This window comes from Galendromus occidentalis, unplaced genomic scaffold (assembly GCF_000255335.2).
Source record: "Galendromus occidentalis unplaced genomic scaffold, Mocc_1.1 scf7180000076006, whole genome shotgun sequence".
NCBI lineage: Eukaryota > Metazoa > Arthropoda > Arachnida > Mesostigmata > Phytoseiidae > Galendromus > Galendromus occidentalis.
Window position 1 is genome coordinate 410,448 of NW_003803996.1, and position 23,371 is coordinate 433,818.

At 51.0% G+C, this 23,371-nt stretch overlaps 4 protein-coding genes across 4 annotated transcripts; 1 reads left to right on the top strand and 3 right to left on the bottom strand.

The window, feature by feature from the left end:
• Positions 1 to 439: 439 nt before the first annotated feature.
• ND-19 (NADH dehydrogenase [ubiquinone] 1 alpha subcomplex subunit 8) lies at positions 440 to 1,942 on the bottom strand. The gene is made up of 3 exons (XM_003738495.1): positions 1,742 to 1,942; positions 957 to 1,132; positions 440 to 854 (listed from the first exon to the last, which is right to left on the bottom strand). Exons 1-3 carry the CDS (start codon positions 1,868 to 1,870, stop codon positions 647 to 649), a joined length of 513 nt encoding a protein of 170 aa, XP_003738543.1. The 5' UTR covers positions 1,871 to 1,942; the 3' UTR covers positions 440 to 646.
• Positions 1,943 to 3,121: 1,179 nt separating this feature from the next.
• LOC100908908 (hepatocyte growth factor receptor) lies at positions 3,122 to 12,942 on the bottom strand. Its single transcript, XM_003738524.1, has 6 exons — positions 12,772 to 12,942; positions 7,014 to 7,478; positions 6,734 to 6,888; positions 6,312 to 6,533; positions 6,056 to 6,183; positions 3,122 to 5,931 (listed from the first exon to the last, which is right to left on the bottom strand). The coding sequence occupies exons 1-6, from the start codon at positions 12,940 to 12,942 to the stop codon at positions 3,122 to 3,124; spliced, it is 3,951 nt and encodes a 1,316-aa protein (XP_003738572.1).
• A 2,328-nt stretch (positions 12,943 to 15,270) lies between these two features.
• LOC100904018 (sorting nexin-6) lies at positions 15,271 to 19,170 on the bottom strand. Its single transcript, XM_003738496.2, has 10 exons — positions 19,036 to 19,170; positions 18,706 to 18,873; positions 17,897 to 17,974; positions 17,641 to 17,760; positions 17,401 to 17,487; positions 17,115 to 17,297; positions 16,465 to 16,629; positions 15,996 to 16,228; positions 15,622 to 15,844; positions 15,271 to 15,380 (listed from the first exon to the last, which is right to left on the bottom strand). The coding sequence occupies exons 2-10, from the start codon at positions 18,751 to 18,753 to the stop codon at positions 15,312 to 15,314; spliced, it is 1,206 nt and encodes a 401-aa protein (XP_003738544.1). The 5' UTR covers positions 18,754 to 18,873; positions 19,036 to 19,170; the 3' UTR covers positions 15,271 to 15,311.
• A 1,920-nt stretch (positions 19,171 to 21,090) lies between these two features.
• Positions 21,091 to 22,043, top strand: LOC100909053 (protein D3). The gene is made up of 3 exons (XM_018641732.1): positions 21,091 to 21,257; positions 21,350 to 21,614; positions 21,785 to 22,043. The coding sequence occupies exons 1-3, from the start codon at positions 21,117 to 21,119 to the stop codon at positions 21,985 to 21,987; spliced, it is 609 nt and encodes a 202-aa protein (XP_018497248.1). The 5' UTR covers positions 21,091 to 21,116; the 3' UTR covers positions 21,988 to 22,043.
• Positions 22,044 to 23,371: the final 1,328 nt, after the last annotated feature.

Sequence of the window (23,371 nt, forward strand, 5' to 3'; positions counted from 1 at the left end):
TTCATCCAGCGTTATGCTCTAAGGATATCGGCATGAGGTTTGAAAACGATGGCGGGTTGCACATGGCGGGTTGCACATGGCGGGTTGTAGAATCCATGCCGGAGAGATATATACTGGAGCATTTCTCGCGCATCCGTTGCTGCTCCGTAATTGAAACATGTCTGCCAAGGCAGGTATTCACCCCATTGAGCCTCGAAAATAATAGATCGAGGAAGCGCCGACTGCAGCTAAACGACCCTTCTTCCTATTGACAAGCCGTCGGCCAATCACTCTTGATGAGGGCTCGGTGTTCTGCGCCTTATCTTTCCCGAATAGCCACGCACTTTGGCAGCTAAGGTAGAATTTCGCTCGAAGTTACCGCGCGAACTCTCGCCGCGTGGTGAGGACCGTGCGGTTTTCCCAGCCCTGTCCTCAATTAACCGACAAAATCGACCAAAGATATCGACCATGGTTTTTCTTTTTTATTCGAACAGTTCAATCTCTCCGACTCGGTCGGCTGTCGGAATCTCACTGACTCATCCATCAACCTCTCTCCAATCATTCCGGCAACCGAATCATCAGTCATCAGTGAACACGGAACGATAACGCAATCGTGCTCCTCCCCAGAACTATCTAAGATCTAGCCGAGTCCCCTTAAAAATAGGTACTAAATGTTGACTTTCATGTTTTTGATCTCGTCCGGAGCCGATTCGAAACCGGGAGGCGTCTGGTAGACTCGCGTAGATAGTGGATTGACGGGTTTCTCCCTTTCTGTATGATGAATGCGGGGCATGGAGAAATATCCCAGGTGAGGTTTCTTTATGCCTGTAGCCTCGAAAATACACTTCTCCATTGGTGCTTCGGTTTCGCGACAGCTGCGGAGGATACACAGTTATTGTTGTCTTGTCGTCTTGATCATTTGTCTGATTATTGCACCATGCAGTAAGTTCGTATAGACAGAGAACAGAAGCTCTTACCGATTGGCGATCATAGCCCCGCCGGCATATTCGAGGCACGATGCCTGAGCCTCAACTTCTTTCATACACGCCGCTTTGAGTTTCTGCATGAACCGCAGCCCACAAGCGGTGACGGCGCGACCCTCTGCGAGACATTTCCGTGGGTCCAGAGTTTCACTCCGACAAAGCATGAACTCCTGAAAATGAGCATGAGAGAGAAGCGTTGTTGGGAGAGCAATAATTTGGGAATCGGTTCCGTGCATCAATCCTGGTTCGAATTCGCTCGCGACAGATCGAACCTGCATTTGCGCAGAAACTCGCGAGAGGGACTGCGGGGGTCTGGGATTCAGGGGAGGACCGTGGACTGTCTCATGAAACCGATACGAGTAACCGACCGGAGGACATTAGGGTTGCTGTCGTGTTTGGTCTGGGTGAGATGGAACACACCGAGCAGTGACTTTTAGACGATGAAGCTTCTTCAAAGCATCACAGAAGGAGAAATGTGCACTTGAGCGGCCCGAACTGACGGGGATTTGACACTTCGGCTTTTGGAAAGGAACACTCAGTTGGGCGTTGGGAGTTCACGAACAACGTTGCCGGGGTCCGCGCAATCAGATTTTGTTTCTTCTTGATTCGGCTGGTCGGGATGCGAATCGGAATTCTGGCGAATACTCCCGAGGAGTCGATTCCCATAAGACATGCTGGGTCAATGGAAAACTCCGGATCCGAGTGTCCAACCTCGGAGGAACAAACCCCGACAGCCCCATCAGCATTTCGATGCGAAACAGGAGGTTCCCGATACTAACCTTACTCTCGTCGTCGCATGCCTTGCCAACAAACAGCGCCGTCGCTCTCAAAACCGGCAAAGATAGATCAATCTCCTGCACCGTCAGCTCTTCATCTGTGGGGTATTTGTAGTTTTTAGAATACACCATTCTGGCGGCGCGGGACACCCTTTGCTTCAGAACTCCCTTGGTGCCCTTCAGCTGCTGGAGGAGCACACAGCGAGAGACAACAGTCGTGTCGTCTGCTCTTGTTTGCCAATACACCATCCGCGGTCGCGCGATAATTCGAGTTTTCGATGCTGACCTTGTTTCCTGGACTTTTCTTGGTTTTTCCGAAAGCCGGAAAGTATCGGGTCTCGCTCCTCGCCATATATGAGGGCCGGAAGTGCGTTCCCGAGACTCGGATCGGGGACCTGAAGAAACTATCGGAGGCTCTGTCTTTCATGTCGCACACAATTTTCGAGCCGAAACACCATTTTTCAGGCCCCGGTGATGGACCGGTCCGATAGTTGCAAGGGTTTGAGATATGTGATTCTGGGGCATAGAAGAATCAATCTAGCGTCGTTCGTTCAACATGCTTTATTTGATTTATTCGCTTCCACTCATCCGGAGCCTTCGAAGTCAAGTTCTTCTGACAAGTGAGGTAGATCAAGACGTATAGCTTCCGTGCCGGCAACTGATTTTCCTCGTTTTTTGAACAGGGGCTCCTCGAGTTTGGATCTGGATCACATATTATCCAAGTACCGGTATTTTCAAATTCCGAGTTGTTCGTAGGGTCTTAATTCCACTCACGCCGAGCAGGGAACTTTGAGAAACAAGGTAGCGTGCAAAAGCAAGCGCAAAGTATGTACAGCGAGCCTATCATACGCTTCTCTGCACCAGTCCAATTATCATATCTTGTATGAGCCTAAAATCTTCACAAGCGTCATCTTTCCTCCCTATTACCTAAATATGTATGTGCTTAAACTTCTTTTTCTCCTAGGAGGATTTCCCTAGCTCTCCGACCGCACATCCCTGTCACGATCGGGATGACGAGACGATTAGGCCCTGAACCGAGTCTACAATTCGACACAAGATCTGGATGGAACAGCGCTATTCGGATCTATCGACGTAGGGGTCATCTTGGGCGTGCATTCGTCGCGCATCCAGCGTTCCCATACAGCCTGTGAGTGTCCTAGCAAATTCGATTTATACATAGATCCGAGAGAACATTCACAAACATCGATATGGCTTCTTTTGACGAAACAGAAATACGGGAGAAAATGTTGGCTTTCGATAGAGATCGCATCTTTCGGGGGCTTGGAAATCATCAGGTGCCCTTGCTGAGCAGGATCAGTTTGTGCGTGAACCACCGGTATTTCCGTCTTCTGTGAACTATAATCCTACTTAGGATTGAAGTGGCTATAGATTCACGTAACTCGGTATCTGATTGCGGGAGGCTGTTTCGATCGTGTGGATTACGTTCGGGACGTCCTTGACTAGCTGAGAGAAAGTGGGTCTCTTCTTGGGATCCTCGTCCCAGCACGCCAGCATGATCTCGTAAAGAGCATCGGGACAAAAAGACGGCTTGAGCATTCTCCGTCCGCTGATCAGCCAATTCTGAACCTCCCAGTTATCAACGTTAGGGAGCGGCACACAACCGCGCGTCATGAGCTCCCAGAGGACAACTCCATAGGACCAGACATCGGACTTGTGAGAGTAGACGCCCTCCTTCAAACTCTCGATGGCCATCCACTTGACTGGCAGTTTCGTTTTGGTGTTGTCGCACGAGTAATACGACGTCTCGTATACGTCTCGCGAAAGACCGAAGTCCGCCACCCTCACGATGAGATCCTCGCCCAGCATACAATTCCTCGCCGCAAGATCGCGGTGTACGAATTTCTGTGTGGTGAGATACGACATTCCAAGAGCGATGTTGGCACCGAACGTGATCAGATCCTTCACGGTTGGCTTGTTATCCTGGTTCCGGATGTAAGTCAACAGGTCGCCGTTCGCCATGAAGGGTACGATGATCATCGGATCGGTGGAGTTGTTGTTGTCGAAGCTAACCCCGATAAGTCGGAGGACGTTCTGGTGGTTGAAGTCTTTCATGCGTAGAGCTTCTTTCAAGAACACGTTTGCATCGTTCGAAGTCAGCCCTCGTTGCTGGAGGGTCTTAACGGCGACCGGCTCTTCTTCGCTGAGTTTGTCGCGTTTCAAAATTCCTCGATAAACACAGCCGAATTGACCTCTTCCGATCAGAGAGCCGACTTGAATACAAGAGAAGTCCATGAGTAATCCCTCCTCAGAAAGTAGGTTTATGATGTCCGGGTCGGGGGGTATCGTTGGGAGAAGCCGTTCGTTATCGGATGCGGTGTTCCTGTCGTTATCAGGACGAAGGTAACCGTCGTTCTCGGGCGTGTACTGTACGACCGGTTCGTTTTCGACGAATTTCTCTCGCAACGGAACGTAACGCAGCGCTAGGAAGGTCAACGCGATCAGCACGATCAAACAGCTGACCACGATCGCCGCAACAGCCGCCGCGCCCAGTCCATTACCTGCGGTGACAATGGTGGACATAAAAGCGCTGTACTTCCTGCCTGCGACGTCGACCTGAATCGAATAATCTCCGGCTCGTAGAGATTCCGAGTGGCACTCGATCATGTTATCTTCGATGGTTCCGATTTCGCACAACTGGTCGTCGACGAGGATTTCCACCTCCTCTCTGTTCAGCGGTAGGAGATTCTTCCCCCGTATCGATATCTTCTTCGGTCCATCAGAATCTATGACAAACTTCTCCCCATCGTTCAAAATGATCGTGGCGTTCGGGTAGTAGGTAATACGGAAGCTCGGCGGATTGAATGCGAAGCCGTCGATCCTCAAGGTAACGGTCGCCGGCAGGGGCTGCTCGAGCACCAGTTTTTCGCTGAGCGGTGGCACGTTGCAGCTCATGTCCGTGACGTTCGAAAGACACGGAGCTTCTAACTGGTTCTGATGGCCCAATGGTGTCACCAAAATAGTCGGGAAAGCCCCAGAATCCAAATTCTCGCCGACGAACATTATCGGATAGGAACGAGAACCCTTCGCGTAGAAATTCGTTTTTGTCAGAGGGGACAGCTTGATGTTCGCCGGGTTGGGTTCGTATACGAATACTTGGGAGTATTCCGGTCTTTCTACGGCTTCATACGAGACCCCGTCGATTTTCAACACGAGGTTGAACGACTCTCCTCTTCCTTTCTCCGGACCGAAATATTCCGTCGTGTTGCAAGAAAGCTCCGATCCGCTACGGACGACGAAATCCTTGCAGATCAGTTGATCTCCTGAACCGAAAAGACCGTATTGAGCTGATTGACCGGATCGTCCAATATTCTGTCCGGATATGCGGAGGTGAGTGGCGCCTTTACGAGGACCGAAGGAGGGATGGACGCCGAAGAACTCGACGCTGTAATACGTGAAGGTCCCTAGTTTTTCCGCTCCGTCAGTGGCTATGGGGTATGTTTTCATTCTGGCGTCGTGCTTGTGATCCTTTACGTTCAGTGTAATGTCGACTTTCGTCTTCGAGTCTCTATCTGGTGGAACTTCGCAGATGCCGGTCATGTTGTCCCAGCTGATGATTCTACACCGCTGGTCTCCGAACATCACTCTGACCGACGCCGAGTCGCCGAGGTCGAAACCTCTGATTTTGAATCGAGTTCCCCCGCGTTGGGGTCCACTGAACGGTGACTTTTCCATTACGGCCGGTCTGCAGAACGCGGAGTCCAACTTTGATAAGTCCTCAGAGTGAACGCAGCGATCGTTCTCCCAGATGCAGCTGACGTGGGATCGCGTTATGGCTCTTGGATTGAGGCAATCGCCGCAGTTCAAGAACAGAGAGCATTGGTCGGCAGCGTATATCTCGACGACGCTCTTATCGATGACGAACATGGTGCGGTTTTCGTAATGTACGGATTCAACTTCATAGCCGTTTTTAGCGATGGGCCGCGGCACGGTGATGAGTAGCATGGACTCCGAATGAGTCGACTCAGTGCTTTTTGTGATATAGAGTATCCGGTGGATTTGTCCGCGGTGATCAACGGCCCAGATGAACAACGGGTCGGTGGAGGTCGGCGTTTCGGGCGGCTCGATCTCGAAGGCGGTCAAGACGCCGACCGGAGCCGACAGGATACGTGTGGCATTATAGATGTAAGTCACGTCGAGTGGAGCTTTCTTCGAATTTGCATAGACTACGTCGCCTGGAATGGAGAGAGTTTTCAGTCAATTCGTCCGAGGAGCGGAAACGGGCAAAGATTGCGACAGTCGATTCATGGCACGGGGATTCTCCAGCACAGGAACAGCGACGAGTTCAGACTGACTCACCTTCGAACTCCGTCATTGAAATTATGTACTTGTTTCGTTTGTTGCTTGAACAGAAATCTTGTCGACGGTCCGTCTGCTCGCAACGAAGAGGTCCCGAACCGCGAAACTCCTGGTAGTACTTGATTTTCCTACAAAGAATAAATAAATCAATCAATCAATCGAATTCATATCTGAATGAACCCGAGGTCCAGCTGACCTAGTGAGTGATAACAGCAGAGGAGGGGGTCCTTGCAAATTACATGTAGAGCGTTCTCACCTGACTCCAGCTTCTGCCCCGCCGAAGTTGCAACTGTCGATCGTAGATCTGAATTTCTCGTCCAAATCCTCGATATTGAAGACACAGATTGCGGACTTGTCGCGAGAATAACGTGCGCCTTGTTCGGTGCTCCCCATGCTCATGAAGAGGAGAAACTGATTCATGTGGTGAACCATTCTTGCGTGAACCGCGACTTCGAACACGTAGCTCGGAGTTTTGCATCTTTGAGGAAAAGGCGGAAGAAGTCATTAGGCGATATCCCTATTTCGGGAAGGGTTGAAACGGTTCCGATACGCACTGGCCTCACCAGAGGCTGAGGAATCTTTCTTTCCTACGCCGATGAGGTCGGGAACATGCAGTCAAAATTACAATCAATTTCAATTAGGTATTCAATTATAGTCAATTAATAATCCTTCATGTACCTGACAGGTACTTCTGCGTATGTAGTCATGGAATCGTCCTGCAGGCAGAAGCGAGCTATCCTGGTCTCGTAACGGAACGTCTGGCTGTCGATAGCCGGTTGTACGGTCACGATATAAACGAAACCGTGGTGTTGGAAGCTGTACAGATAATGAATCTGGCGAATCGGACAGAGAAGGTGGTGAGAGGCGACCGAGTCTCGGAAAAAAATGAAATACCATTCCAGCTCTTCCGGACGTCATTTGGGACATCGATCTTTCGAATCGGGGAAGTCCGACTTACGGGTGGGAAATACGACTTCCAGCCTCGGAATCGAATCGCAAAACTATCGTTCCTCCCGCGATTGTCGACTGTATATGGCTTTAGCGAGAGCTTGACGGCATCACTCTTCATTTTGGCCTGGAATTCTTCGCTCGAAAGCTCGGCCAGTTGGAGCGGGACTTCGTTCACTGGTGTGGCATTCTGATTCACAGCGATCAAGAGCGGAGTTCCCCTCGCGTGATCTTGCAAGAGCGTCAGCAACGTCCCGGGAGCCGCGAAATCTCTCGCTTGATTGTCATCCAGGCTGAAGGCTCGGTTTGATTCGGGGTCGTACACAGAACAGAGACCCCGATCGCGGGCGAAACAGACGATACCCAGGTTGGTCGCATCTTTGTTCCTTGTCGTGGTCGTATCGTGGCTCGATGTGGTGATTGCGCCCATGGCGTAAGCTTCTCCCTCGCCATTATTCCTAAAAGCTGGACTCCACTGGAAAGGAACGGTTCAAGTTAGAGGAGAGGAAAGTCTGCTAATGGAGGATACATGAATCGAATCGGAGCACCTCGTGGACCTGTCGCATTGGGATCAGAAAGTTCATGAGGATGATGATTCTCTCAGCGTCCCATGGATCACTGGTTCAGGGGGAGCATCTCCTTGTGACATGGTTCGTATTGTTCCGCTCTCTGTCAGCAGAGATCTTGTAGATTTGCCTTTCAGAGTGACAGCTAAGGTTTTTCTTGGAGAGACTCCCGAAACGTATCGTGCAAAATGGTATCTACACAGAGGAGGCCCACTGAGCAGGAGCCTCCAATAGACGAGCGCCTTCCGAATCAGACACCAGTAAGACAGAATCTCTATTGTATCAATTCCGACACGATCGAGAACCTTGACTCGGTTATCTCGGTTCTTCGCGTCGTTCACCAGGCTCGATCAGCCAACACATGCATCGAGCTTCTCAGATCGAATGCGTGAATCGGCTGTTCCTGCGAGCAACGACTGATGATTCTTCAAACGCTTTCCACGCTCTTGCGTTCCGGCAGTTACCCGAGATCTATCGCTGAGTATTAGGAAAACGGAAGTCCTGATGTATCGCCGCCATCATCGCCGCGCCACCTGCCCTCGGCGGTGTCGGACGCCTGACGGGACTTCTGACGGGAGCCCACTGAGATCCCCCTGTGGAGAGCCCATCCCCTCTTGGGCGGCGCGGTTTTGGGAGCGTATTTTGCTCATGAGAAGCCGGACAAGCAAGCTAGCGTCCATCTGATTGTTCGGCTTCCGTATTCCCGGAACTGGGTGACCGAGAGGGCCCAAGATCAAACAAGGGAACATGTAGTCTGGATCTGATGACAACATGGGAGAATAATGAGCCTCAGGAATTTAGGGACTGATTCTTCTCATTATTATCGATCATGAATCATTGCGATTGGCCGCGCGATCGTCGGATCTAAATGCAGAAATTCATCGAGAAGGCTTTCAGGTCTGAGCCGTTCGAACGAGACTCCGATATACACTGAGACCGCCCCCTTTTGCGTACGGATATAAATTGGTGCCGCTTCCATCCTCATGAAGCAATACACCACGCCTATGTTTACAGAAACGCCCATAAGTCCACCGCGCAAACACCCGTCGGCCTCTTGAACATCGACGAGATCAAGGCGAGAGACACTGGCCTCGGGAAACACAATCATAAAACTCTTCTTCCCTTAAAGATGTATTTAGGCGGTGCAAAATCGAGATTGTTACTCCCTCGCGGAAAGGTTGAGCCACGTTTGTATGAGCTTAGTAGACGGTCGCTATAAACAATCTCCACGCTGAGCAGCAGTCCGAGCGAGAATACAGTGCGAATCACGACTGCGAAGAAATCTCCAAGCATGAGACGACGAGCCGAGAAGCCTGTGCGATGAGCAGAATTACTGGGGAGCAAAATAATCGATTCCTTTCGAATCCAAGGAATCGAGAACCTTCGAGGTCTCCTCGTCGAGCGAGGAGCCCGTGCGACGGCTTCGCCTTGGCTCCAATCTATCCCTCATTAAGCTTTCGCGAATGGATTACCCTACATTCTGGGAGCATTCGTGGGCGATTCCATCGTGGCTTTAGGCAGCGTCGGATTCCAGACATGCCTTTGGAGCACTGCTCTCGAGGGGGAGACCGTAGTGCCCTTTGCTACATTCAACGAAAACCTATTCTTTCTTTCGAGGTCAAAGGTCCATAACTCGGAGCTGTTCCACTCGAAATCCGACACTGTTGCCCTCCCGAATGCGCTGCAATCGCTCATCGAGTACTTGCTAGAATCAATGTTTATGATGATAGATGCGATCAGTAGCTGCGGGGGCGAGGCTTATCAAGGCCAGGGAGCAGCCATCGCAACTCTGAACACAGGGGTGAAACCTCAGACTTGATCTTGAGCTAACTCGCGCCGAAAAACGTACTGCGATCGATCGGATGATTCCTTACAGCTGAATAGAGCTCAAGTAGCTGCTTATCACCGATCCGACGTATTAGACGTATCGAGGGCTTTAGTCAACAGTTATCGCTCATTCATGCGGTCTCTGCCATAATTGTGCGCGTCTCAGTCATTCATACTTCCGGCACATTCGCGAAGCAATCATTATCAATGACCGAATGACGTGCGAAATGATTGATTGACGTCAAATACATCCGGTGATCGAATTCTCTTCGATCTCAGCGAGCGTCTTAAATGAGAATCCCAACTTTTGGGAAAATTAGCGACTGTCCGGCTACTCGGTCCAGTCGCCTCCGGGGTATCGTGGAGCGACTTAGCGGGGTATAGAGAGAGCTCCGATCCATTCCGAGCGAGGCTTCAGGAAAAGCTCGGAATTCTAGAGGATGGGCGAAAACTTTTCAGGAATAAATTCATTTCCCTGATGAATTCAATCCTTATCAAGTCAGTCTGGGCTAGACATCGCGTGGAGAACATTGTTTCCCGGGGCATTTTCGAGGCAACGAGCGATTCTTAGTATCACGCTCGCCGGATGTTCGCAGTCCTTGCGCTCATGCGGAACCATACCGCGGTCGAAAAAGCGGAGTCAACGACTTTCACATCCTGCGTTACTGTTCGGCGCTTCACTCAAATCAAAATCGTTCCCCAGTCCGTCCTAGTGAGTGTCCCTCGGACGCCACTACGACCACAAGGGAGGCATGCAAAACGGACGAAATTGAGTCATTCCAAGTGAAGTTTCCTCATTCGGTTTCTTCTCACTCAGTCAAACAACTTTCGACGTCACTTATCGGCACGTGATCGGAGATCGCCTCCCGATCGGAGCGACGCTCACCTGAACGCCTGGAGCTTTAATTCATTCGAATCGTCTCATTAAGTCTGCCATCGCTCTCAGAATTTGCAGATGGCACGCTCCGGATAACTCCGTAGAGCGGCCAGCGATGTTCTCAAGCCGGAACTGTGAATGAGCAACGCCACCGATGAGCTTTACCGGGAAAACGTTGTCATTCCGAAAGGTTAATGGCATAAGGCGAGCCGATCTCCGCGGACGTTTATGATCAATCGGATTCTCGCACGTAAATTCTTGGCGAGGGAAATAAAACCAGCCGTGCTGGCAACAGAGCTCGACTGCTCAATCATCCCACGAGTCGGACTCCTACTTCTGAGCTTGTCCTGCCGAGAAGCCACCATTAGGCTAATCGCGCGAATTTGACATCGGACGGGAGCGAGAAATGTCTGCTTCGAATTCGGGCCTCTGAGGCGCCGCGCTTTCAGCCCGGTATCTTCTGATTCGAGCGAGCGACGTTTGCCACGAGCTTTAGCAGGGATCAATGTCATGCGTCCGATCTCATACGTTCGAAGCCCTCAGTGAAGATTCGACCTGTGGTCGTATCTCGAAAGAATCATCAAGGATCGAATGAAATGATGATTCTTGATTGACGAAATCTCCTAGCTCTCCGCCGATCGCGATATCTTGTTCACGCTCCAATATTGACACTGTACGATTCCCCGTTCCTCGGCGGGGGTAGCATCCGATAGCGAGAGGAGGATGAGTTTCTGGAACGACGCTATCAAATAGGCAAAACGTTCCTACTCGAGTTGAGGCCCGTCTAGCTGTCAGATAAGGATTCCTCGAAAGCATTGCCAAATCGTGGAAGGAATAGCACGGAACCGCAGTGTCGCCAATCGTACCGCACCGCTGGCTTAGACTTTCGCCCGCGAAAAAGCTCCAGGAACCGGCTGTGGAGTATATATTCAATGAATTTCTTCCTAAATTCCGTGCTGCTCTCCACTCTCCGATGTGAAGGTTTCCGAACGACTGACCAAATGCTCCGCGGTAATCCTCGCACGAACAGACTATCGTTCGCGGAGTCTCTGGTCTCTCAGATGAGAGTGAAGTTATATTCTGAGTATGCCGATTCATGACCTCTCCAACGGGAGCTACGAGAACTCTGAGGCTCATCGAAATCGTCTCTGTCTCGGGGAAGATCCTCGATCGCGTACAGTCAAATTACCCATCGAAAGTCCGCTCAGAATAATAATCCACAATCCGGTTCGCGCTCCGGAACAATCGCATCGCGCTAAGAGTGTTCCTCCGCCATCGTTCTAACGGCGATACTGGCCCCTGTTGTCAACGTCTCTCCAAACGATTGATTCCATCACACGTCGAGAGTAGGGAGCGGAAACGGAAACGCCTTTACACTCGATGTTTTCTAAAGACTTACTCTACCGTTCGAAACCGGTGAATAAACCCTCTCAGGAACCTGCATTCTTCTCAATGGATAGAATCCACTTCTCTGGCTTGGACAAGTCCGTCAACACAAAGGAAACATTCCCTCGCCAGCTCTTGGTATTCTATCCGACCAGCTTGCCAGAAATGAATCAGAAAATGTTTTGTCGTCTCCCATTGACGCTTGCCGAATCGGAATCTTGCATGGAGTCTCATCGGAGCCTCGAACTTATCTTCGAGAAGACCGTGCCGAAATCCATCGCTTCCGGATGCCTCACCCCAGGGATTATTGATAGACGCTTCCGAACACGATGAAACTTAGATAGCTATTGCCCGTGGAAGGAGAGTCACACGAATCTCTTCCACCAAATCTCGAGGATCGAGTCAAGAAACATCATGGATTAACGCAACCCCATAACGACTTTTCTCCCTGGGAACCACGGAAGTTCCCCGGAAGGTCCGCGCAGTTCGATAGACGAACGGCTGGAAATTGAGCCTCCCGAGAACTCGGGCGGGTTCGGTAACTCTTGACGGCCGGCCCGTCCCTTACTCGGGGCGTGGATCAGCTGTGTTCTCTGCGAACAGGTGAGCGTGGTCGAAAACCCCAGAGCGTGCCGCGAAGGTGATCTCGTCTTGAGATGGAACTTTTGGGAGTAGAGCCGATTTCCGGGGGGAGGTCACGGGTCGACCCTTCGAAGCCCCTTGGGGAGAATACGATCGACGCTCCGATAGAGCTTAACGATCCTCAAGCTCGACCACGGGCATTTGGCGGTACACAAACGATTTTGACGTCTGGTGATCGCGAGCTAGCAACTATCGAGCATCCAGGCTGCAGGGAGACGTCTGATCGAGTTTCGGATCGCGAACGGCGGCAGAGCGCTCTGCTCAACCCGTCAATCAGATGACAGCCCTCCGAGCGGTGCGTCATCTCGGAGGACTTGAAAAGTGAATTCGCTCAGTGAAGAAGTCTGCCAAGATGAGTAAGAAAGGAGTTCATGATTCGAGCATCCGATGAGTCGACGTCGCATTGACGTCGCCGCTGTAGTAGTGGTCGTCGAGCATCGACGTCGCTGTGACGACACTATCGTACATACCTTCGAATTCTTGTAGATGAACACCGACCCACCGCCAGCGGCCCACAGCTGTTCGTGCACAATTCCAACTTTGTCGATCTTCGTATTATTCAACGTATCGACCCGAACGGGCTGTTGCGCCCGAACCCGTTGGGCCGCACAACACAACACGATCGCCACAAACCACCTCATGAGTTTCGGTGACGGCGCTCCTCTGCCGCGATGGAAACTGCGGCAGCTCTACAAGTCCGGCTGATCGTCTGCTGGTGCCGCTGCCGCAAAGTCCCTCTCCTAATCACGGGAGTGGTGAGCGGCTGACTTTTTTCTATATACCATCACTGACAGATTGGCCGTCTGGAGCTGTGAGACTCGATGTCGGTACTTACTGAGAGCTCCTCGCTCGCTGATGCTCAGAGAGCACACTGTCATCGACTCGTCGTGGAAGTCGACTCGATTGATTGGATGACTGATTGGCGACTCGAGAGATCGTAGAGAACAGTCAGCAGGTCTCTCCGTGAGGGTGGAGTGTCCGATCCTATGTAGAAATATCAACAATCACGGATAGGGCTCCAATGACGGAGATCCTGGTTCTTAAGTTTTCGGTAGCTCCTTGGAGAGACTCATTGAGCTTATGAACCTTAGGCACAGCGTTTTTCGCTAAGAAATAATGAAGTCTCCATATTGCGGGGAGATTATTCGAATTCATAAAATAGGTGCTCGTCATAGGCGTTAAACGGTGCATCATTGGAACTCTACCCTCGAACTTGCACTTCCTGAATCAGATCAGGTTGCATCGATTTTACGTTAGCGGGAGTCACGTCTTCGGAGCGTCAGAGAGGCTCACTCTGCCCCGGACAAACCTCCGCGCAGAAAGGCGCCCATCACTATCCCATCAATAGACTAGAAGCGTTCTGTCTGTCGGTCCGCCGCTCTTGAATTGTTTTCCTCGGGCCATTCCACCGTGGGTCATATGCCATTGGCCATTGGCGGAGTCTCATGATGAATTTTTAGTCTACAGGGGGATAGGGGAGGTAAGGATTCCTATGTGCATACACCATCTCCTCACAAAGAGATCACCTTGATGACTCAAAGAGTCATCAAGTCACCTCTTTCTTATGTTATGCTCACAAATTTCACCCTCAATATCATCTATCAACTGCCAGAAATACGAAAATAAATCTGCTCCTAAAAATGGGAAACCCCACAAGCATGTGGAGCTTTACCATGGCCTCTAGATACATCAACGAAACCATGATCGTACGGTTCCGAACTCCTCAAAAGGATGCAAATTCTCTTCACAACGGAATAATAAATTCGTTCCTCGGTCAGCTACGTAGTACAAAAGAATCCAGAGTAAGTGATTCTCAAACTCTCCAAAGGTACAATTGAAGGTCGATTCGTTCCCTCCACGAAAGGGCTCACCTCGACATGGTAATCTGCATAACATCGTACAGCATTCGACGGATCAGGCTCCGTCCGAAGGGCGGGATCCATCGAGGGATTCGCGTCAACGGAGACAGAATGTCTTCAATCTGTGCGCAGTGAGTGGTAGATGAGCGTGCGAATCCACGATGAACGTGCGATCAGCGAGCGGAATTCGTTTCACGCTCGTCCTTCCATTCTTGTCGAGACTCGGCCGCCTGTTCGGCGGGGAGCTAATCTCGGAGGGATGAAATGGAGGATACCTCGTCAGCTTTTCGAAAATATAGTCGAAATTTATTTCGGACACGTTTGGGATCGCCATACCAACATTCCTTTGCATTCCCATCGCCTCAGGCCACCAGTGAAGATTTACGTGGGTTTTTTGAACACTTTGGAGCTCCAACTGAAAGTGTGATTGAAGCGAACGAGGACGTCCCTGAACCGTGGGGGGAACTTTTGGACTTTGCTTCTCTTCGATCTCACGAATATTGCTGGCTAGTACTCCAGCCCGTTAGAGGGCTCTGTAGCCGTCGAAGACCTCGGGAGAAAAGCTGATGTGCTCGAAATTAACGGAAGGAGTAACAGTAGGGGTAAACTTTGAGTAGGATAAACAACTTTGACAACTTACGAGCACGAAATGAAATCAGACATCGCATTCAGAAGAACGAGGTTGGTTCCAATAGTATGTCGCATCTGAGACTAAAGCAGATAGTTTCGAGATCCGATGAGGTTTGCCCTCGGAGCTCAAGCTTCAGAGCGCTCGATATCTCATTATGATTTAGAGACGCTCAAGGTAGGATCGAGAAGTCTTCGAGCTGGAGGCAGCGATTGGAGCCCCCCTCCCACTCCGACATTTAAAAAGACGTATGGCAGCAATCCATCAGCACCGGGGTCGAACCTGGTTCCCGATTGAACTTATCCACACACTCGAGGAAAACGTCCTTTATCCAAGGTGCTCATGGGATTACTCCATGAACGCTCGCATGAATTCTCCGAATATTCCGAGCTATGAATTTCACGTGGTGATCGGTTGAGCGCCTCCCGGAACGTCGAAATGCATAAATGCATCCATTCTCCAGGAGTTCTGCTTGTTCGGACTTCAGACTGGAAATATTTATTCTCGACGAATGAGCTCCCACCTACAGCTCGTCCTGGATCATTTCCGATTTGAGGGATAGCAAACAGTTCCGGAGAACTTGAAGAGCGCTCTGGAATCAGCGAGAAAGACTCATTAGCCTGAGTACGGTCGGAGCGTATGCCATCGTTCGGGCTGGCTGTTCGTCACGGTATCAGGGCCGAGATATCAGCCCGGATCAGCGACTACCAGCCCAGCCAATGACACCTGTTTCCTGGAATCCCTCCTGGATGTCGAGACTGATGCTCGCTCTTGAAAAAGTCTGATTCATCTAATACCCCTCCTCCGTTTCGGTCGGATTTGCCGATGCTCACCTTATTGTGCTTCACCTGCAACTCGGCGAGTTCGATGAGACTCTTCTTGTAGTTCGAAATGCGTCTACTTCTGAAACCTAGCAATTCTTTCTCCATGGTGCTCGTAATGTCTTCGTATCTTGATGAAGCTTCTCGCTGGCATTCTTCAGCCGACGAGACTTCACGCTCACGGAGACGTGCTTTCTCCAATTGCTTGTTGGCGTTCTCGTAGTCTAGGAGACACCTGGTCGAGGGAGGAAAAAAAACAATGCTTGTGTCATCCGATTGATGAACAGAATATCAGGCGGGCTCCAATGGGACGTCCGCCAACCTGATTACGGACAACTGCTGGAGGATCAACTTGTCGCTGTCGACGATTCGTCGGCTGAGCTCACCTCTGTCTTCGCTGCATCAGATCACGAGCTGCTTTCGTTTCGTTGTGATAGTATTTCAAGATATCAGTGAGCTTCAAGTCCATGTCGGAACAAGCACGGCTTTCGCATTTGCGGGCCTTCTCGAGACCGTCCGAGAACTTTGGAATGTATTTGCGCAGCTGGGATTCCATCTTCGAAAGCTCGAGGAATTGCGTGGAGATCCGAATATAGTTGTCGGCTAGCCGTTTGTGCGCCTACAAGACAAAAATTCGAGCCTTGACATCGAGGAGCGAATCAATGCGGAAGCGGGAATACGTTTTAATGGAGAATATCCTCATTCCAACTTTTCCAGGAGGAAGAATCGCTCCTCGTCATTCGAGAGCCCAGCTGAACCTCCGTCATATAATGGAGCTGTGGGGTTCTTCGAAATCGAAGTTGCTTCCCGGTTCTCCAGTATAGAAGCGTCTCTCTGGTCTGATTCCCACCTTACCTGAGTCATCTTGTCAGCTTTCTGGTAAGCGTTCTCAACGTGAGACTGATAACTGATGAGGAAATGTTTCTGAGGATCAAACGAATCGCTCCGTTCGACCGAAGGCGACATGAAATCGTCCGCAGATTGGTTGAGCTTTGTAAAGAACTTCTGGAACATTTCCTTCTGCAAGGTTTCACAAAACCATTAAACTGAGATCCCGAGGGGCAGCGACGACGAAAGCGTCAAATCTTTTGTGTTTCTGATCTCCCGCTTAATGTCCGCTTCGCTATTCATCCGTTACGCCGGAATCGAGCAAAAGGAAAGTTCGAACCCCAAAATCTTTCAAGTTTAGAGAAGACAAGGAAAAACCAGAACATAAACTCTCATACCAACTGGAATAAGATCAGAGCTTGAGTGAGTGGTAGACGCGGAGCTTCGCTCCTTGATATGCAACGAGAAGGTATCGAGCGACCTGATGTTTCTCGGTCGATTTTTTTCTTTGAAAATCATGCATGAATGCACGAAGGCCCAAATGGTCAGAGGAGCGTGATCTCATGCAAGAGAACTATCGACACTCGCTCGTGCGATCAGATCAATGATCAGATGCAATGCAGAACAGCGACGGCGTGCTCAAATCGAGCGACAGGGGAAATGAAATAATGTCTTGCCTTGTTCCGCCCTCGTACGCTGAGATCGTCTTTGTAAGTGAGGAAAATCTTGAAATTGGGATCATTTTTGAAGATTCGGTGACTCGCTAAGCGCTGAAGGAACATCTCGTGCATGGCGACCGTTTTCTTGAATGTAGCCAGATACTCGGCCTCAAGCTCGGCCTTCATCTTGGCGAATTCATCCTGAGAAAGATAGATGGTATTTTTGACGCTTGGCGACGCAGGGGAATGATTGCCTTCGGTCCGAAGCGCTGCCCAGCTGAAAGATATGCTCCGATTCCAGTACCTTGGTCATCGTTCCTTCACCCTCCCCGAGCTTTTGAAGTTTCTCACGCGAGGCATCGAAGTCGGGTCTAGGTGGCGGTGGAGGAATCTGTCGAGGGAGCGAGACGCCTTGTTACGGAATAGAAATAATCTAATGGGAGTCGCGTTAGGCAAGTCGTAAACATCGAATTCGTCGGGAGAACACTCCTGGACAACCTCGGAGTACCATGATCATCAATAAACCGAGAGCTTCGCAACTCACAATATAACCTGCATAGGGAGGGTGCTCTTCGATCACAGTGTGAAGCCAGATGAATTCTTCGTGCTCACGAACGACCGAATGCTCTCCAGACGTGTAGCGGGTGTGCACGGTGAACTTGACCTAAGAGAAAAACACGGATTCAGAGAGCGTTCACAGAAAAATGTCACGCATTGATGAGCCTAGAACGCTTCCTCGAGGTCGGAGGCGTGCCTCCGAGGACGAGTCTTGTCGTTACGGCAAAGGAGGAATTATTTACCTTGTCTCGTTCGGAGAGCGCATCTGATATGTCGACCGCAAGATCTTCGCTGGAATCCACCGTGACGGGTGCGGAATCCTGGAAAAATTCTCCCATCAGATCTTTCCGGGCAGAATGCTACGCGATACCCTTCGTCGAGATCTCATTCCGCGCCGCTCGCTCATCGGCATCTATAAGCGGGCGATTCTCCATAATATGGAATTAGCCCTCTGCTCCCTGTCGTCTAGTACTCGAAATTATCTCCGCTCACTTTGATTGAGCGCATCGCGATAGGTTCTCATTGAACAGATCGACAATGCCAGCAACGTCCACTCAATACGACTTTCACCAGCGGAAGAGAACAATGAGATCGGTGAACTCAGACTTTTCCCCTCCTCCTCGGAGCATAGAGATTCCTCTCGTTCGCGCGGATCAACATCCCTAGCTCCAGAGCCTCTCAGTCCCATTTCACGATCTCAACGTGACCTGGTACAAATATTCAGAGCGGGCAATGATTCATAACATCCCACACTAGGAGTGGTAGGTCTATTAGTCATCATTCATTATCGGATGGACTTCTCCTAGTTCACGCGGTCAATGAATTGCTAGAGCAGATACCGTGTGTCCGAAAGGAACTACCAGGATAGCGGGGGAGTTTTTCCTCCATCTCGGTAGAGCGCTCCATCGGACTTCATCCACCAGCTGTCATTCGAGTGCTCGGAATAAGTCGTCGAGAGAGCTGCCGCGAAACTTTTCTAGCCGAGCTGGCCTACCCCGACGGCATGAACCTTCCCCAAACCGCATCACCGAATGGGACTCGAATTCCTCACCTTGCTATTGCGTGCGTTCGCCTCGGCATCTTCCTGGAAGGCGAGCATTCCAACCCTTGTCCGATTGATCGAGCGCTACGTCAAAATTAAAGCTGAGCGTTCGGGTGTTCTACCGGCGTGAGCTGACGGCACTCGCTCACGTCCAGCCCTCTACCCCGATGTCTGACTCTGGTCCAAGAACGAAAACCGCTTGAATTGAGTCGATATATCCACTAATCGAGATCGGCTCATCCACAGGCGGGTCGGACAGAAACTCGCTCGCTCGGTCGATTCCCGTTCGACCGACGTCGCTCCGTCTCTACGCTTTCGTCGCTTGTGTCCGATCGTTACCGTTTGTTGTCCTTTTGCTCTCGCGGTAATCGTGAGATGGTGAAGGTGCTGCTGTTGCCGCCGCGTGAAGGTTTTGCGAGAACGTTCGTGACCAGCTGAATGTCGGTATGTCAGGACTTGGCTGTGTCGTCTAGACTCGCTAAACTTCGGAAAGATGAAAGCGTAGCGGCGGCAGCTCTTTGCTCACTCCAGGTGGCGCAGGCGTCGCCGAGGTCGCCCGCCAAGCCACCGAAGAGCTCTGATAATAATTTCGGGACTTCGTCGGCGGACCTGCTGGCTATCTAAGGGGCCTAGGCAAATCAATCGGACCCTCCCATGAGGAATCCCTCGGATTTTCTATGAATGTTTATCAGGGTCACACTCACCCTCGTTTGCCGCCATGTTTTTCTTCAGTAGGAATGGCCATGTCGTCGTCGTCAGAAGCGCGGCGCCGACGGATTCGAGGGGAAGAGACATTCTTAGTCAGCGCTTATCTGACCGCCTACGGAAGCGCGCAAGTTCGAATGTCGCGGATTCTTCCGCGACATGAGGATTTTCGGTTGTATAGAACTCAGCACGGGGTCCGCTAGTCGATCTCTGAGTCCCAAAAGGACCTTTTTGCCGATATTTGGAGGGCATCCAGACGAGACTCGGAAGAGACTCCTTGAAGTCGGACGGTAGCTGCTCTGGTGAGCACCCTTGCCAGTCAGTGAGCTTACTTAGATCGTGGCTATGAGAACTGCTCGGGGGATCCCCTCAGGGAAGTTGCTTCATATTCGCTGAATCTATGAGACCCAGGGCAGGAGGCTATTGTCAATCGCGGCTGTGATATGGGTCGCCTTCCAGCGCTCTCTTTTTTTCCGCCTATGACATGACTTGAGGGTGGAATCACTAGTGCATGTTCCAAACATCGTTACCCCGGAGCATTGGCATAGGAGGAATCGGCGACGTAGGAGGAATCGGAATCCAAACTCCTCCTCTACTGGATTTTTCGACCTCAGCCGGCGGAATGGCGAGAAACTCGCGCTTCGGGTACCAGAGGGTTGCGTTGTAGAGACTGCACCGCAATGTCTTGAACCTTGTCATCGGCGTCGCTCTGGATGACCTAACGCCGATCAATTTCGGGTGCTGAGTTAGAATATCATCGCGGACGCGAGTTGGCCGGCCTGTTTTGTTTCGACGGCGCAGAAATCCTCGTCAGAACGGTGCTGAGCAAATACGCCGCTCGGAATGCGGTGATAATTGACGTATAAGTTCCTCAGGACGGGAGACTCGATCGTAGGCCGACTTATCCTACGATACGATTGCTCTCCGACGGTGCGACAAACAACCGTGGATCGCCGAAGCCGTCACCGTGGTCCATACAGCCTGCTGGGACGTCACCCGCGCGAGTGCAGCACTCGAATAGCTAAGCAGGCTTCGAGGGGTAGGCTCGGGACTGAGTCCTTCTTCCCGAGCGAGTGGGTCGCTAATTCGTTGACGCAAAGCGAGTCGGCCCCTCCCATGCCATGGAATGTGGGCAAATGTAAGCTCTCATTGAGGCAGGTCGGACAGGAAATGTCAGCATTTGATAGAGGTTCTGGCCGCGATTCGACACTACATAGTCAAGCGCCAGCCGTTCGATGAGTGAAGCTGGATGAGATGGGAGGGCAGACTGATCGAGAACAGAAAAGCTCTGCTCAGGAATCCGCAGCCAGTCTAGATATAGATCGCCAACTCCCGCCCACTCCAAAAATCAACCAATTTGGCTCCTCTTCGACTCTGCCAGATCAGTTAGTCATCCGAGAATTCGAGGTGGTGATCGAGAGAGCTTCCGCCTGGGCGACGAAAGACCAGAAGAAATCCCAGTGCATCAGACCGTGCGAAAGACACGAACAAGCTTATTCTGAATTCATTGTGTTTTTCGACGATCCAAGTTTGGTGGTGCGAAGACGAGTACCAAAATATTTGTCAAGTCGCAGAAGACCCAAAAAGCAGGTTTGGCGCCCGGCCCTTCTCCACCAATAAAAAAGTATCACTCTCACCAGCGAGGCGATGCTGTAAATATATAGCCCTGAAGGATCACCCATCGCTCCAAAGGTTCCTACGACGAAAGTAGCAGGATGATGTTGAGTATCTTGACCATTTTCGCCATCCTCCGTGTGACTGTGGGAGATCATGAGCTCACTACGGCTAAAGCGAGATTCGAGGAGCACAAGGTCGTTCCGGACGTAGTTCCCGTGGCACCTCCGACAACTGTCGAGGTAGGTTCAGGACGGGGACGAGAAAGTTTCGGATCATACGTGGCGGTAATTATTGGATAGAGCTAATTCGGAGTCCGTAATCTTCCCCTCAGGTTGACTACGGGAACGGCGTCTCGCTTCATCTCGGCAACGTTCTGACCCCGACCCAGGTGAAATCTCCGCCCAAGTCTCTTTCTTGGGAAGCAGAGCCCGGTGCATTGTACACGCTCCTCATGACAGATCCCGATGCTCCATCCCGAGAGAACCGGACCATAAGTGAAGTGAAGCATTGGCTGGTAGTGAATATTCCCGGGACTGCCGTCAATCAAGGAGAGGAAATAGCTGGTTACAGGGGGTCCGGACCGCCTAAGAACACAGGTATGGCCCATTGTCCGAGCGTGGGGTTTCGGGCGCTAGATGGGGTTACCCTCGGAGGTCACTCATCTATTAGATTCCATCCTTGCAAGCAGCGAGCCCTCGCCTCGCTCGTGTCCACTCGTTTCCACTTATGGAATCGACTGATGGAAATTCTATTTCTCCCGTTCCAGGCCTCCATCGTTATGTCGTACTTGTGTACAAACAGCCGACACGGCTCGAGATTACCGAAAAGAGAGTTCCAAGCTCTTCTCGTGAAAATCGCTATAAATGGAGTGCCAGCAAATTCGCTGCGCAGTACAACCTTGGAGACCCCTACGCAGGAAATTTCTACCAGGCCGAATGGGACTCGTACGTGGACACCATTCCAAAATGAAGGGCACGAATAAGACCCATCAATATTTTCTGAGATAAAACTGCTGTTTAATCCCTCGCGAAGAGTTTTCCATCTCTGTTCCACTGAGCACTGACATCGCGGCAATGAAGACACAAAGCTGCGGTCAAAGAGGGTCGAGTGTCAAAGAATAATCCCTCCGTGATGCTACTTCGACGCACACATGATTCCACGGGAAACTCGGGAGCGCTCGCACTCGACGTCCATCCCTCTGGCTTCTAGCCTCGAGCATCTGAGAGAAGGGTCCGGATCGGGTGGGAGCCCGGTGTTCGTGCAGTCAAAGTTTCTAGCACAACAGGATACCGAATTATTCAATAGTTAAACATCGCTTGTGGTTCGAGAACGTCTCGAAACAGTCCCGTGTTCTTCAATATCCTCGAGTATCACGTAAGTCTCCGGTCTCCGTCACTTAGTCAGTTGAAAGAACTGATAGCTTCCTCGATCATTTGAGACAGCAAGCGGAGCCACGTCTCCATCGACGAGGAGAGCCTGAGCCTGAGCCGCAGGAAGAGAAGGATCAGGGCGAACCAATGCAAGAATCGGGATCCGGTATCCCGAAACCCCCAGATACATACCTATCATTTTTAAAACCCGTGTCTTGACGTAAATTCTATGATTACGGGTATGATTACGGCAAAATCACAGAATCCCTGTGATTATGATTATGACTCCAATCATAGTTATACTCATGATTTTCAGATATCTGTGATTTTGATTATGATTTTCCCCAACCCACGTCGTGCTCCACGCGTGTTTGATTGGTTCTATGGTCAACTTCCATTCGTCGCTCTCTATCACGTCAGACTGGCCGCAGACCAGGGAGACCTTACAGACAGAGCCTTGGTAAGGAGGATCTAAGGGAGTTTCCTTGATCGAGACGTCCCGCCGAGATCGGGGCAACTCGAAAATCTCCCTCTTGTTCGAACAGGCAACCCGGATTCCGAGAGCGAAGGAGTGCGCACGAATTCAGCAGAGACGACGTGGGAACTTCGGGTGATCGATAGGGATTGTATCGAACGCAAAAAACTTGATTATCCTGAGCAGAGATTATTCTCCCGAGTCAATTCAAAGTCAATTTGCGGCCGTTCCATATTCCATCTCTCACTCGGACTCCGATCCCCGACGCCAGGCGTCCGGGACTCAACTCGCGCCCTGGCCAAGAGTTTCTCCTTCGTCAATTCGGACCAGTTGGAAAACAGGTCGAAAGAACCAGGGGTCTGCCCCGTATCGACCTCCCTCGACGTCGCCTGCATTTCTCCGTTAGTCTCCCTGGACGGGAATCGTACTAATGAAACGAACAGCTGCGTATGTCGACATCTTCCACTGACCGTCAAAGATCTCTCCGCTGCTCAATGTGCAATAGCAA

Bases quoted from the DNA above. Each gene is read 5' to 3' on its own strand.
- LOC100908908 (XM_003738524.1), bottom strand. From the start codon at position 12,942: ATGAGGTGGTTTGTGGCGATCGTGTTGTGTTGTGCGGCCCAACGGGTT. The intron at 6,184-6,311 runs GTGAGAACGCTC...TATTCTTTGTAG, and splicing joins GGGGCAGAAGCTGGAGTCAG to GAAAATCAAGTACTACCAGG. The intron at 5,932-6,055 runs GTGAGTCAGTCT...TCTCCATTCCAG, and splicing joins TTCAATGACGGAGTTCGAAG to GCGACGTAGTCTATGCAAAT.
- LOC100904018 (XM_003738496.2), bottom strand. From the start codon at position 18,753: ATGCTCGCCTTCCAGGAAGATGCCGAGGCGAACGCACGCAATAGCAAG. The intron at 17,488-17,640 runs GTGAGTTGCGAA...CTCCCTCGACAG, and splicing joins CTCCCTATGCAGGTTATATT to ATTCCTCCACCGCCACCTAG. The intron at 16,630-17,114 runs GCAAGACATTAT...GAAACCTTGCAG, and splicing joins GCGTACGAGGGCGGAACAAG to AAGGAAATGTTCCAGAAGTT.
- LOC100909053 (XM_018641732.1), top strand. From the start codon at position 21,117: ATGATGTTGAGTATCTTGACCATTTTCGCCATCCTCCGTGTGACTGTG. The intron at 21,258-21,349 runs GTAGGTTCAGGA...TCTTCCCCTCAG, and splicing joins CACCTCCGACAACTGTCGAG to GTTGACTACGGGAACGGCGT. The intron at 21,615-21,784 runs GTATGGCCCATT...CTCCCGTTCCAG, and splicing joins CGGACCGCCTAAGAACACAG to GCCTCCATCGTTATGTCGTA.
- ND-19 (XM_003738495.1), bottom strand. From the start codon at position 1,870: ATGGTGTATTCTAAAAACTACAAATACCCCACAGATGAAGAGCTGACG. The intron at 1,133-1,741 runs GTTAGTATCGGG...GCTCATTTTCAG, and splicing joins CATGCGACGACGAGAGTAAG to GAGTTCATGCTTTGTCGGAG. The intron at 855-956 runs GTAAGAGCTTCT...TATCCTCCGCAG, and splicing joins GGGGCTATGATCGCCAATCG to CTGTCGCGAAACCGAAGCAC.